The sequence below is a fragment of the Dendrobates tinctorius genome, unplaced genomic scaffold (assembly GCF_039654945.1).
Source record: "Dendrobates tinctorius isolate UK_male_01 unplaced genomic scaffold, ASM3965494v1 ptg000196l, whole genome shotgun sequence".
In the NCBI taxonomy this organism is placed as follows: Eukaryota; Metazoa; Chordata; class Amphibia; order Anura; family Dendrobatidae; genus Dendrobates; species Dendrobates tinctorius.
Window position 1 is genome coordinate 15,804,361 of NW_027361863.1, and position 13,696 is coordinate 15,818,056.

General features: G+C 43.2%; 1 protein-coding gene across 1 annotated transcript in view; it reads right to left on the bottom strand.

Annotated features, from left to right (window-relative positions):
* Positions 1-799: 799 nt before the first annotated feature.
* LTBR (lymphotoxin beta receptor) overlaps positions 800-13,696 on the bottom strand; it is an 81,504-nt gene continuing 68,607 nt past the window's right edge. The window contains exons 5-8 of the mRNA XM_073552936.1: positions 9,226-9,324; positions 7,912-7,931; positions 5,636-5,672; positions 800-4,297 (exon numbers count right to left, since the gene is read on the bottom strand). Of these exons, the coding sequence (XP_073409037.1) occupies positions 4,134-4,297; positions 5,636-5,672; positions 7,912-7,931; positions 9,226-9,324 (320 nt within the window). The 3' untranslated portion in view covers positions 800-4,133. The remainder of the gene's footprint in view (positions 4,298-5,635; positions 5,673-7,911; positions 7,932-9,225; positions 9,325-13,696) is intronic.

A 13,696-nucleotide genomic window follows, 5' to 3' on the forward strand; every position in this document is an offset into this window, starting at 1 on the left:
ACAGCGCTCCAATGTATTCTTGCGGGCCGTTTTTGCAGCCCCATAGAAATCTATTGGGGCCGCAAAAACACGGCAAGTGTAAAAGCAGCCTTAGGATAATATGCCAAACTAGACACTCCATTTGGAGACACATGTTTTGGGGTGTTTGCCCCTCATCAGTGCAAAGCAGGTGATCTGATATGGCTCAGTAAAAGGCCTTTGACAGGTGGTCTAAGGGGGGAAGGAGCATGGAACTATTGGTGTTGTCATCTTAGCCAGGGGTCTACTGAAGGAAATGTTAGTCCTCCCATGAAGACTTCATAGGAGATTGCTAATTTTACAATTGTAATTTTTCTTTTTAGACTGCAATAATAAAGTGGTGCAGTGTATTGTACAAGCAACTCTCAAGGTTTGCCTTCCCATCTGAGAGCAGCATAATGTAGGGGCAGAGACCCTGATTCCAGTGTCGTATCACTTACTGGGCTGCTTGCTGCAGTTTGGATAAAATCACAGTTTTCTATGCTGCAAATCTAGCAGTTCTCTTCTGAATGCTGAGCCCTGTTTAACCATCGCCCACACCACTGATTGACAGCTTTCTATGTACACTGTGCATAGGCAGAAAGCTGCCAATCAGTGATGAGAGGGAAGCATCAATGTGGTGATATTACGTGTGCCCAGTAGAGGCCACACCTGGCCAGATAGTACTCGTAAAAGGTTGTGCTTTTTTTGGAGTGCGCTACCTGGTGGCTGACTGTGATATATAAATCAGAGTCAAACACTAAGGTAATCACAAACCAGATGGACAAAACAACAACAAAAGTGATCAAAAAGTTGTTCATATTTATTTAACTTATGCAAAAGAAAGGATGGTGGCTTACAGCAAAATGATATAGTCACAGTTTACACGTAGAACATACAAAAGTAGAATCTGATCGTTTTGTACATTTTTTTTACTTAAATACATGTAATTGGGGCTAAAAATCACATTTGCAATTGGGTGCTGGTAAAAATTTAGTACCGTTCGCCTTCTATAGCCTAAACTACCTACGGTCTATTGCTGGCTGCAGAATGAGTTAACTGAGAATCCATCATCGAGCTCTCTCTGACGGTCTGACAGGAGTGATTGCGACTCTTATGTCTCTTTCCGATCTCCTCTCAGCTGATTTGTAACCACAGACCACATCAATGATCAATGTGCCGGGAAACGGAAAGCTTGTAAAAGCTAAACGGTGCAACGTTTATAATGAAACCCAATCACAAAAATGATTTTTAGCCCCAAATACATTCATTCAGGAAAGAAAAAAGTCCTCAAAGCTGGACAACCCCTATAACATTGGATATTAGTATTTGATCGGTGAGGGTCCGTCTCCTGAATCCCGTCTAGGGGCAACGCTGCTCCGGTGAGCCCCCAACATCTTCATTGTTTGCGGGGTCTCAGATTTGTGACGGGTTCTGATCTACAGTGAGGATAATAATTTATTATGTGTCAGGAAACCCTTTAAAATGGTTCTTCGGGACTATTATATTGAACGTTTATCCTCTACATCATCATCAGTAGGGGTCTAATGATTTACAAAGAGGCTCGACCGTCCTCCACCGAACGAACATTAATGGCCGATCATAAGGATGGGCATCTGAATTATTGTCCCCCTTTGAAGGGGTTTTTACTTTTTTACAAACTGGTCAGGGTAAAGGGGTGGTTGTAAAATAAAGAAGAACTGCTGACGTCCCCGAATCCCTGCTGCTCCAGTGCCGCTGCCCCTGCGGTCTCCGCTGGGACCAGAAGTGATGACAACCCGTCCATACACTCAACTGACCACTGATTGACCGCAGGGGCAAGAGGCTGATGAGCGTGACTTGAAGACACCCCACCCATCATTCCACTTACCCTGCAGCCGATCAGTGGTCTCGTGACTGTATGGACAGGACATCATCACTCAAAGATCTGGTAGAGATCACTGGATGTTTTACAACCATCCCTTCCCTCTGGCCACTTTAGAAAAATGTACGGAACACCCCTTTAATGCCATTTAGACCGGTACAGAACGCCCAAAACTCTAATCTGAATTTTTGGGTGGACTTCTACTTACAGTGTCCCTCAAAGACCCTTATATTGATGACTAGGGATAGAGGAGATGGCTCATCAAGCATAAAAAAATTAAAAAAAAAAATCAAGTGATCCACAGGGCCAGTAATAGACCCGTGGCCATTTTTGTTTTTATTTTTCATGATAAAGTAAAAAGGAAAGCAGCAAGGAGGGATATGATTATTTATGACCAGGGGTGTAGATACAGGAAGCAGAGGATGAGGTGGCACCCGGACCCTGGTGCCTGAGAGAGCCCCAAAAGTCCCTCTGTCCCATATGAGGAACCTTGTAATACGAATACTCTATATAAGATGGGGGCTTTTTACAGATTTTGTATTGGGGCCCATATTACACCTCTGGTTATTACCAATGGAAAGCTGGACATGATTCACACTATTGGTCCATAAAGGAGACGTAATATTTGGGACAAGATATACCTTAAAGAAGTGGTCCACTACCTGGACAACCCATTTTTAAAGAAAGTACCCCTTTTATAAAACAGTAACACTGAAAACACACCTCCCGTACCGGCGCTGTTCCAGCGGTGTCGGTGCCAGGTTTCCCCTGGGTTTTTATGCTATGTGAGCCCTGCAATCACTTTTGCTACTTCTCTTTGTCCATGGTTCATCCGAAGGTGTGAGAGCGTAGCAGCCACTAGTGGCGGATGATTGACTGCAGGGCTCACGTAGCATAACAATGTGGCACCAGCCCAGGGAACCCAACACAAACATCGGTGGAACAGCGCCTGTACGGAAGGAGAGTGTACAGTGTTTTTATTTGATAAGGGGAACTATTGCTTGTTCGGTTAGTGGACAACCCTTTTAAAATCTCCAAAATATTAAGATAGCACTTTTTTGGAGACCTTCATCAATCTCAAGAACAAAACCCGGTCATGTGCCGACAGGAATGCAGAAGTGGCCTCAGAAATCTTCTGGACTCCAATTCAAAGGTTGGACAGAGACGTGCAAGCACCACAACCTCTCCATCGCCCATGATGGGGACATACATTTTTTAGATGACTAAAACCCTTTAAATGTTTTGTCTTTGACTAATACTAATCTGAAGAGACTTTCCCACGTTGGGTCAATGCAGATATTCATTTGCATCAAATTGACTTTCCATAAAGAGAAAAGAAAAGCATCGCTTTTAGGCAGACCCTGGTTTGCCTATTAGGACCAGCTGGTGCAATAAATGACATGTCTTGGAGATCCACCACTGTTGCTCATCAGTCTGGGGAAGCCCAAGCAGCCTGTCTCAGAGCACGTCTTCAGGCTTGGTTGATCTAGTAAACATTTTTTTAAACTATTCCCAAAGTCGATGCATCCTCCGGAGCCTTGGCTCTAACTTCCGAGACATCAGTCCAGACAATGACTGGCCAACGATGGACCAGAGAAGCTCCTCAGCCTTGGAGGACATGTGCTCAGGATAGGTGATATATCGTTAATATGTCTTCAAGAAAGTGGTAGAAGATCAAACTGATAAAAAGGATATCTTCTACGGACGATCATGACAGAGGGATGGAAATATCTGCAAAGAATCCATAACGTGTCTTCGAAACGAACATCATACAAACTATCACGGACAACAATGTGAGATCCACCGTTAAATGGCTGGCAACCAGCAGATCTTCAGCACCTCCAAAATTGTGCAGTGAGTTATACGGGGAGTTGTAGTGACCTCCCACTAGTGGCTCATAATGCCAATGTTCAAAGTCTTGGGGTTTCCACTTTTTTGGCTCGATTTACAAAAATCAGTCAAGACCCGTCTTATGCAATAGGGTTTACATTACAAATGATGTCCTGAGTAGTCTGAGAACCCTGAAGACCCCAATATACAATGGAACAGTATTTCACAATCTGTGGATTTGCCACGTAAACAGGCCATATATCCAATTACGCTACTTGCCCATGACGTTGGATTTAGGAGTGTAGACCAGTCAAGTCCAGTAATAAGAAGGTCTCATATATTACATTCCAACCTAAGGTGATATGTAATCCCACAGTCTGTATCCCAGAGGATTTATGGACTACGTAGAAGATGGTGGATCATGGATCAGACACTGCGCCACTCACTTGCATAACAGAGTAATTACCCCACTTTGAGAGGCATCAGTTTCCTGAATGGGGTAACCCAAAGCTTTTCCTTGCTCCTGTTGGGGCATTGTGTTTGGTCGACCATTCAAAAGAGGGAATGCTGGCCCACCATTTGCACTGCCAACCACCTGAATACCCACTGCAAAAAAAAACAACTTGTCAATTCATAAGTAGAAGACTATATAACAATAACCCTGCAATTGAGTGTTCCAAAGATTGGGTTTCCTAATATATGGCCATCACATCCAAACCATTCAGGAGGAACCATGGATTAAACAGAATCTGTCCCCCCCTTCCCCGGGACGTATATGGCCTATTAATATGGGCATACAGGTGATAGAAATGTTACACTAGTCCTACCTGTATGCCTCATATTAATGGTGTTGTTATTCAGGAATGTTATATTCTTTCCTTATACTAATGATTTCTTCCAGGCACCGGGGCAGGCGGTGACGGTACTGTAAGAAATTCCTGCGTCCTCTCCTCATTACAATACTACCTCCCCCTCCCATCAGCGTCAGTTCTGGCCCCGGAATCCTGCGCCTGCTCCCTGCACTCCCTCCACAATACGTACTTCCTCCTTTTCTTCTATGGGCACTGCATCCAGGAATCTTCTGCACAGGAGGAGGAGACTTCCGCTCCAGTGACCTCCGGTGTGCACGCCCATAAGGTGCTCTCCCCATTTCCTCCCTGCACAGTCATCACCTTGTACACATGGTTCCTAGCTATGACTATGCAGAGAGGAAGTGGGGAGAGCATCTTATTGGCGCGCACACTGAAGGTCACAGTGACTCGCCGGTGCCTGTGCAGAAGATCCCTGAATGCAGAGCTCATAGAAGGGAGGATGAGGTATGTATTTCTGAGGGAGTGCAGGGTGCAGGCGCGGGATTCCGGGGGCATAACTGATGCTGATGGGAGGGGGTAGTATTGTAATGAGGAGAGGAGACAGGGATTTCTTCCAGGCATCGCACGCCACGGAGAATGGAAGAAATCATTAGCATAAGGAAAGAATATAACATTTCACAACAACAAGACCGTTAATATGAGGCATACAGGTAGGACTAGTGTAACATTTCTACCACCTGTATGCCCATATTAATAGGTCATATATGTCTCGGGGGCTGATTCCCTTTAATATGATTTTACTCCTACCTCCACCACTGGAGGGAGCTTAATGTTGTATAAACTCTATGAAGTGAGCCCCCCTAGTGGCAGACATGAGCATTTCATCACATTTGATTGAAAGGAGACTTGGGTTTGGAGCGGTTTCAGAACATAGAGCTAATAAAATAAACGTAATTTATACGGGCAGTTTTCAGCTCTGGACCCCACTATTAACCCCTGAAACAGTCCAAACCACCAGGTATATTAGGTGTAATTCCCTAAACCCCTTTAGGGGTATTATAAATGTACCTATAACACTCTCATCACCCACTCATAATGGACACTACTCAGGCGAGTGCTGCCATTGACTTACCTGCAGTCTCCGTCTGAGGGACCGATTCTGAAGATCTCTGTAAATTAAGAAAAGAAAAAGGTTTCAGCATAAGGTGAAATTAAATATAAGGGTAAACTCTGAAAAGTTACTACTTGGAATGAAATCCAAATAAATGTTTGACTAGAGGGGATCTGGCTTTAGGGACCCCCATCAATCAGCACAGTGAAGGACCGCGGCAGTCCACAGTTGTCGCACAGACACGTCGGCACGACTCTGAACCTGCTAATAAAGCATGGCAGCATACTACTGAACAGTCCAGGCTGTTCTATGGGGCAATAGAAGGATTCGCTTATGACGTGCAATGTATGTGGAAAAATTGCCCTCTATCATGGGTCCGTAAAACAGCGTCTGGTGATACAGATTTATATGTAAAAGAACAGAAAATACCTTTGTACATACTACATGGCCCCAAAGAAGTGTATGGGTGCCCTATGACAGCTGGGAGGCTGTATGGTGTTCATAGATGACACATGAGACCCCCATCCTCAGCAATAACCAAATGAAAAACTCAACTTTCCTACATCCTTAGAAAGGATGAAAACAAAAAAAAGTCAAAATAAGCATAAAGCAATTGTAATAAATGTTGAAGAAATAACTTCACCCCCAAGACAAAGGCATAATGCCTACCAACAAAAATAAAAAAAATGGAAATGCTCCCAATGGAAGGATTAACACGAGAAAAACGGAGCAAAGAAACACCATCCACTAAGGCGGGTTTCACATTTGCGCTTTATAGCGCAGTGACGGCCTGCGCACGGCCGCCGCTAAGCCCCGCCCCCTTCCCTGCTCCCTGCCCGCCCCATCCGGTCATCGCCTCCTACTAGCGCACATGGGCGCTTGCAATCTGCGCACCCTATCTTTAGCATAGGGTGCGCAGATCGTGCGCTGGCCGTGCGCTAGGATTTTGCCGTGCGCTGCGCACTTTTGAAGGTGCGCCCGTGTGCGCCGAACGCAGCATGTTGCATTTCGGCGTGCACAGTGCACCTTCAAAAGTGCGCCGCGCACGGCAAAATCCTGCTAGCGCACGGCCAGCGCATGATCTGCGCACCCTATGCTAAAGATAGGGTGCGCAGATCGCAAGCACCCATGTGCGCTAGTAGGCAGCGATGACCGGATGGGGCGGGCAGGGAGCCGGCAGGGGGCGGGGCTTAGCGGCGGCCGTGCGCAGGCTGTCGCTGCACTATAAAGCGCAAATGTGAAACCAGCCTAAGAAGATTTTTGTATTTTATTAGTTCAAATAATTTTGAAATTATGTAAAAACCAATATAAAGGCTTATAGCAATGAAGAGGAAAAGAGGAATACCACGGCCAACACAGGGGTACACATGGTGGTACTGAGATCAGGGGTTATACAATATGCATAACAGCAGAGTAAATCCTAGACAAAAATCCATCAAAAAGGTATGAGCAAATATAAATAACATTGTCCGGAATAGTAAACAAATCAATGTATCCATCTGTATCAAAGTGAATATCGCTTACCCATAATCACCAGTACACCAGTGAGCTCTCCTGTGACCCCCTGACGCGCGTTTCGCGTTGAATGCTTTCTCAAAAGGGGTATACCCTTTCTCTCAGCTGCTTGGTTTCTTTGTGTACCCCTGCACACATTTATGTCATGTATGTTTTTTATGTTTTTTAATGGTCAAAAATTAAATAAAAATTCTTATTCACATCATTTTTGTCTGAAATTAATATTTTATTGTATAGAATATTTTCTGGTGGCGTTTTTAAAATAGTCGATATTTTTGAATATCTTTTTTCGGGTTTATATCCTTAAAAAGAAACCTTATAATCCACTGATAAGAAAAGCTGTAAACTAGAGATGTGACCTGAAGCTCCTCACAGAGGGGCATTTGGGTCCCCTGAAGCATCAGGACCTATGTGTTAGTGATACCTCTGCATCCCCTATAGTTGGCTTGGACTGGCCCACAGGAGAAGAGGAGAATCCTCCGGTGGGCCACCACCCTCTTATATAAGCAGTACTTGGCACAATATACTAGAATCACTATGTACAGACCTGAATCGGCAATTTATTCACGTAATAATCTACCTCGTTTATATAAATTTGTGATTGTGGAAAATGTCACATTTTCATATAGCTGAAAATTCGGACCCTGGAGCTGGTTACTGGTGGGCCCTTGGCAACTCAGTCCAACACTTAGACTCCTAACCACCAATATACTAGGAGAATTCTGTATTTATGAAAATCCAGAAATGATTTATCATAAGTATCACCGAGGATAGAATCTCACCTTGTTTTTAATCATGCGACCTGAAAAACAGTAAAAAAGAGAACATCCAATGAAACATAAAAATATCAAAGCTGAAACATTAAGAAACAGTCCCAATATGTGCAATTGTCTCATGAACCCAAGGATCACAAATTAGACAAATTTAGAATAAGAGGGTGTGGGGGGTCATTCCTGAGCATATCGGGGGTTGTGGCCATCAGATTCCTCGTCACTATTCTGTAGGAGCCAAAACTAGACTTACGAGCTGCGAAAGATGGAGATGGGTTATCCCTTCCCAAGACGGAGGATAAATGTTTTATCATTGAGGGTCCGACTACTGAGAAGTCCACCAATCCAGAGAATGAAGGTCCTAAAGTCCCGTGTGACTAAAGTGTTACTGAGCATGTGCGACCATCAACTGTCCATGAAGTGCCTAAAGGAGTTATAGTCTGTAGTGGTCGCACATGCTCAGTAACGATTTTATTCGCACAGGGTACATTGACTTCCTATTATCTGGATTAGTAGAGATTTCATTGGCCAGACCCCCAGTAATCATACACTCATCATTTGTCCTGTTGATAGGTGTTAAAGGGAACCTGCCACTCAGAATTGCATTAGGAAACTAGAGGTGGGGCAGGATGGGGCAGGGTGAAATCTTGTGCCAAAAACTCCAATTTTATTCAAATGCCAGTAGTTGTATCAGTATCAGTGCACTTGCAGTCCTCGGCTTCTCTTTGTTTCTCCCCATTTGATTGACAGTGGAGACAGAGACTCCGCTGCATTGATGTAAGCTCGAGTCTTCACTGTCAATCAAGAAACAAAATTCAACACTGAAAAAAGAGATATGAAAAGGAGCCGAGTGTAAGTGCACTGGTGGGTGCATCATTGTCAGTGTACTTGCAGTCCCTAGCTACTTTTCGCTTCTCCCCATTCGGTGCTACCTCCTGGCTCTTGATTAACAGTGGAGACAGAGACTCTGTTGCATGAAGTGAGTGTACCTGAAAAGGGAGAAATAAAGAGAAACCCACAACTGCAAGTACATTTGTGGTGAATCAGTATCAGTGCACTTGCAGTCTTCACTTTATGCCACTTAGCGCCGCTCTCTGCTTTATGACTAACAGTGAGGAGCTGAGGTGACATTGGGCAGCAGAACCTCTAGCTCCACTGTCAAAAAAGTGGAGAATGATGCGAAATGGGGAAAAGCAAAGATCATCAAAGGACTGCAAGCGCACTGATACTGACACCGCCGCCAGTGCACTTGCATGTCTAATTTGCATATAAATGGAAACTCAACATAAGCTTAGACCAAAGAGTGATATACAACAACATACGCACCGAAGCGCTTCAACAGCGACGTTTTAATGCATATCACAACTAGAATTATGGTCAGAAGGAAAAGCGCCACTCCGAGGATGATCCAGATATACTTCATATCTGCAAGGAGATAAAATCATAGCAATGTTTAGTACTCGTGGTTCCAGTCTGGTTCTTTCCAGAAAGCTCTCGTGTGCCCCATGTTGGATTATTTTTTTAACATCTGTTTAGTGGTAATAAGTAACTATGGGGCCACAGTACAACTTGATACAGGGCTCGCGTGGCCATGACTAGTAAGTGACTAGCGGAAATGTAACAGTTATTACTCTGACACCTGAGCAGTACCGGACAAAGGAGGAAACGCTGAACTTCAAAATATTGAGATTTCTAGATTTTAAGTCAGTATTTTTGTTTAAAAGTTTTTAAATTAGTCCTGTTTTTCTCCAACTTTATTCTTTATGTATGTAATGGTAGAAGGACACACAGGCTTTTTCTATGTATGGGTGGGGAGAGGCAGGAATGATAAGCTTTCTCTATGAGTGGGCAGTGGAAACAGGACTCACAGGCTTTCTTTAGACATGGGGAGGGGAAGTAGGAGTCACTGGCTTTCTCTATGAGTGGGTGGAAGAAGCAAGACTCACAGGCTCTCTCTATGAGTGGGTGTGGGAAGGAATCACAGACTTTTCCTATGAGTGGGCAGGGGAAGCAGGACTCACATGCTTTCGCTATGAGTGGACGGGGAAGCAGGACTCACAGGTTCTCTCTCTGAGTGGGTGTGGGAAGGACTCACAGACTTTCCCTATGAGTGGGTGGGGGAAGCAGGACTCACATGCTTTCTCTATGAGTGGGTGTGGGAAGGACTCACAGACTTTCCCTATGAGTAGGCAGGGGAAGCAGGACTCACATGCTTTCTCTATGAGTGGACGGGGGAAGCAGGACTCACTGACTCTCTCTGAGTGGGTGTGGGAAAGACTCACAGACTTTCCCTATGAGTGGGCGGGGGAAGCAGGACTCACATGCTTTCCCTATGAGTGTGCGGGGGAACAGGACTCACAGGCTTTCTCTATGAGTGGATGGGGGGAAGCAGGACTCACAGACTCTCTCTATGAGTGGGCAGAAAAAGCAGGACCCATTGGATTTTTCTATTTGTCGGTGGGTCAAGCAAGATTCTCCGGTTTTCTCTAAGTGTTGGTAGGGTCTGTCTGTTTTTCTCAATGTCAGTATCCACTCTTTTATCCTAGGTTGCTCTCACATAGGAGATCTGACAAGTCACTTTTAATGCCTCTGAATTTCATGTGTTTTTTCTCCTGGTCTGTAATCTTCTCACTTATCCTTATTTCATGGTCTTTAAACATCTGCTATACCGTCATTTATCAGGCTCATTGCAGGAAAAAAGACAAGATTATGACGACACCTTTACCGAAAGCCTCAACCAGGTGAACGGGAGGTGGGAACTCTGCACTTCGCTTATAGGAAGCGTTCCCAGAGTATGAGAATGGTTAGGAAAAAAAATCTCCTTTAATATTATAGTTTTTTTAGGACATTATTATTAATTTCTCCCCTTTCACTATTTACCATTCACAGCCACATGATTTTGCCAGCACATATCTCTGCTAACCAATGAGTCCCAGGTATCAGATAAAGCTGCCAGAACCTGCAATACCAGGCATGGCCACAACCATATTTAGGGTGCTGATCAATGATGGCGACATGACAACTTTTTCTATTAACCCCTTCACTACCGGGCAATTTTCTGTTTTTTTATTTCGTTTTTTTACTCCCCTCCTTCTAAGAGCCATAATGTTTTTTATTTTTCCGGTCATAGAGCCGTATGAGGGCTTGTTTCTTGTTGGATGAGTTGTGCTTTTGAATGAGACCATATAGTGTACTGGAAAAGTGGGGAAAGAAATCAAAGTGCGTTGAAATTGCAAAAAAAAGTGCAATGCCACATTTTTTTAAAAAATTTTTATTTACCATATTTACAATATGGTATAACTGACCTGAAAATATGATTCTGTATGGCAGTACGAGTACGCAGATACCAAACATGTATAGTTCTTTTTTTTTTTTTTTTTTATTTAGGTGGTGAAAAGAAATTTGTAAAAAAAAATATATATATATTTTTCTCTCCATTTTTTGAGACACGTAACGTTTTCATTTTTCGGGATCAGGCTCATTTTTTCCCTCCTGAAACGATGTTTCGATCACCTTTTTACTGCAATGTTGCGGCGGCCAAAAAACTTAATTCTGGAATTTTCACTTTTTTATCATTACGATGATTACCAGTCAAATTAATTTATTTTATATTTTGATAGATCGGGCTCTTCTGAACACAGCGAAACCAAGTATTTTTAGTGGGGGCAAAAGGGGGATGATTTGAACTACAGTAGTTTTTTTTTTGTTTGTTTCTTTCATATTTTTAAAAAACTTTTTTTTTTTTTTTTTTGCTGAATTTAACAATTCCCTTGAGATACTTGAAGCTTCGATCGTCCAACTGCCTGTGCTATGCATAGCATTGCTCCAGCACCACTTCACCCGTGGCTGCTAGAGGCATATGATGGCAGATTAAATCAGCCATAAAGTGCTAGAGAAGATGTGGGCTCGGCATGCAAGTCCTCATCAATGGCAGGAATGCTACTTCTGACGAACACGTTCATAAAAGATAGTGAAGGGGTTAACATTCAAAAAACAAACCCCTTAACGAAAACTTACCACCTACTATGCTTCAAGCAAAAGTATAAAACCTTTCTGAAATATTAATAACTAGAAAAACTAAAAAAAAAAAAAAAATCCTGTCAAATTTGGAAATGAAACCTCTGGCCCTTTAAGGCTATGTTCACACACGTTACGTTTTTGCTGCGTGTTTTTCTGCAAGAAAAAGAAGCTTACAAAAATCATGGTTTTGCTGCATTTTTATCAGCTCCATTTGTCTCTTGTGCATGATGATAAAGTTTAGTGCTTAAAAAAAGATGCAACTTCCTGAGGTTTTTGCACCAAAAATGCAGCAAAACCTGATACCTGTGTTTTTTTTGCTCAGTTTTTGCGCTTACTCATTGCTTTCTATGGGTGAAAAAAATGCTGAAAGAAGTGACATGCTGAAGATTTAAAAAACACAGCAGTTTTCCAATTCAGTCAGGGAAAAAAAACAAACAATGTGTGTATGACATTTTTGAAATCTCATAGCTGTAGCTTTTACTGTAAAAAGCAGTTTAAAATTTGCGTTAAAAAACGCAGCAAAAATGCAACATGTGAACATAGACTAAGAAAGGGAGGCTGACGATAAGGCTCTCTGTTGTGTCCCTATTCTTACATCTAAACTCTTGGCTTGATGTCACCTGACAATACAAAGGTGACACCAACCCCACAACTATCACCCCACTTGCCATCGCTACAGGGCAAGTGGGAAGAGTGAAGTTAAGTGCCAGAATTGGCGCTGATGTTTTTAGCCTGGGGGGGCAGTATCCAAGGCTAATTATACAGCTGTGAGCTGATATTAATAGACTGGGAAGCTCCATGGGTATTACCCCCTTCCCAGGCTATAAACATCTGCCCCCAGCTGTCGGCTTTCCCTCTGCTGGTTGCGAAAATTGCATGGGAGCCCATGCCAATTTTTTTCCAAAAAATAATCTTTTATTAATTAAATACATGTCCAGTAATTTGCACACACATTGTACTAATTGTATTTGTCACTGACATCTATGTATCTACCTATTCCATTTGTATTAATAATTGTATGTAATCCATCTCTTCCTTCCTATCGGCTCCTGCAGTAATTTTATAAAACACGGAAGATGAATTACTGGCTATTCCTCTATCTATGTAATTATATATATATATATATATATATATTTATTATTTATTTATATGGCACCATTGATTCCAGGGTGCTGTACATAAGAAGGGGTTACATAGAAATTAAAGATATAACTTACAGTAAACCAAGTTACAATGACAGACTGATACAGAGGGGAGAGGACCCTGCCCTTTCGGGCTTACATGCTACAGGATGGTGGGGAAGGAGGCAGTAGGTTGGTGGGTTGCAGCAGTTCCGGTGTTGGTGTACGTGATATCTCCAGTAGTGGTGAGGAGGTAGTGGGGTCATTGCAGGCTGCAGGCTTTCTTGAAGAGGTGGGTTTTCAGGTTCCGTCTGAAGGATCCGAATGTGGTTGATAGTCAGACATGTTGGGGCAAAGAATTCCAGAGGATGGGGGATATTCGGGAGAAGTCTTGGAGGCGGTTGGGTGAGGAGCGAATAAGTGTGGAGGAGAGAAGGAGGTCTTGGGATGACCGTAGATTACGTGAGGGAAGGTATCGGGAGATTAGTTCAGAGACATATGGAGGAGACAGGGTATAGATGGCCTTGTAGGTCAGTATTAGTAATTTGAACTGGATACGCTGAGGGAATGGGAGCCAGTGAAGAGATTTGCAGAGGGGAGAAGTGGAGGAGTAGCGAGGAGAGAGATGAATTAGTCGGGCAGCAGAGTTAAGGATG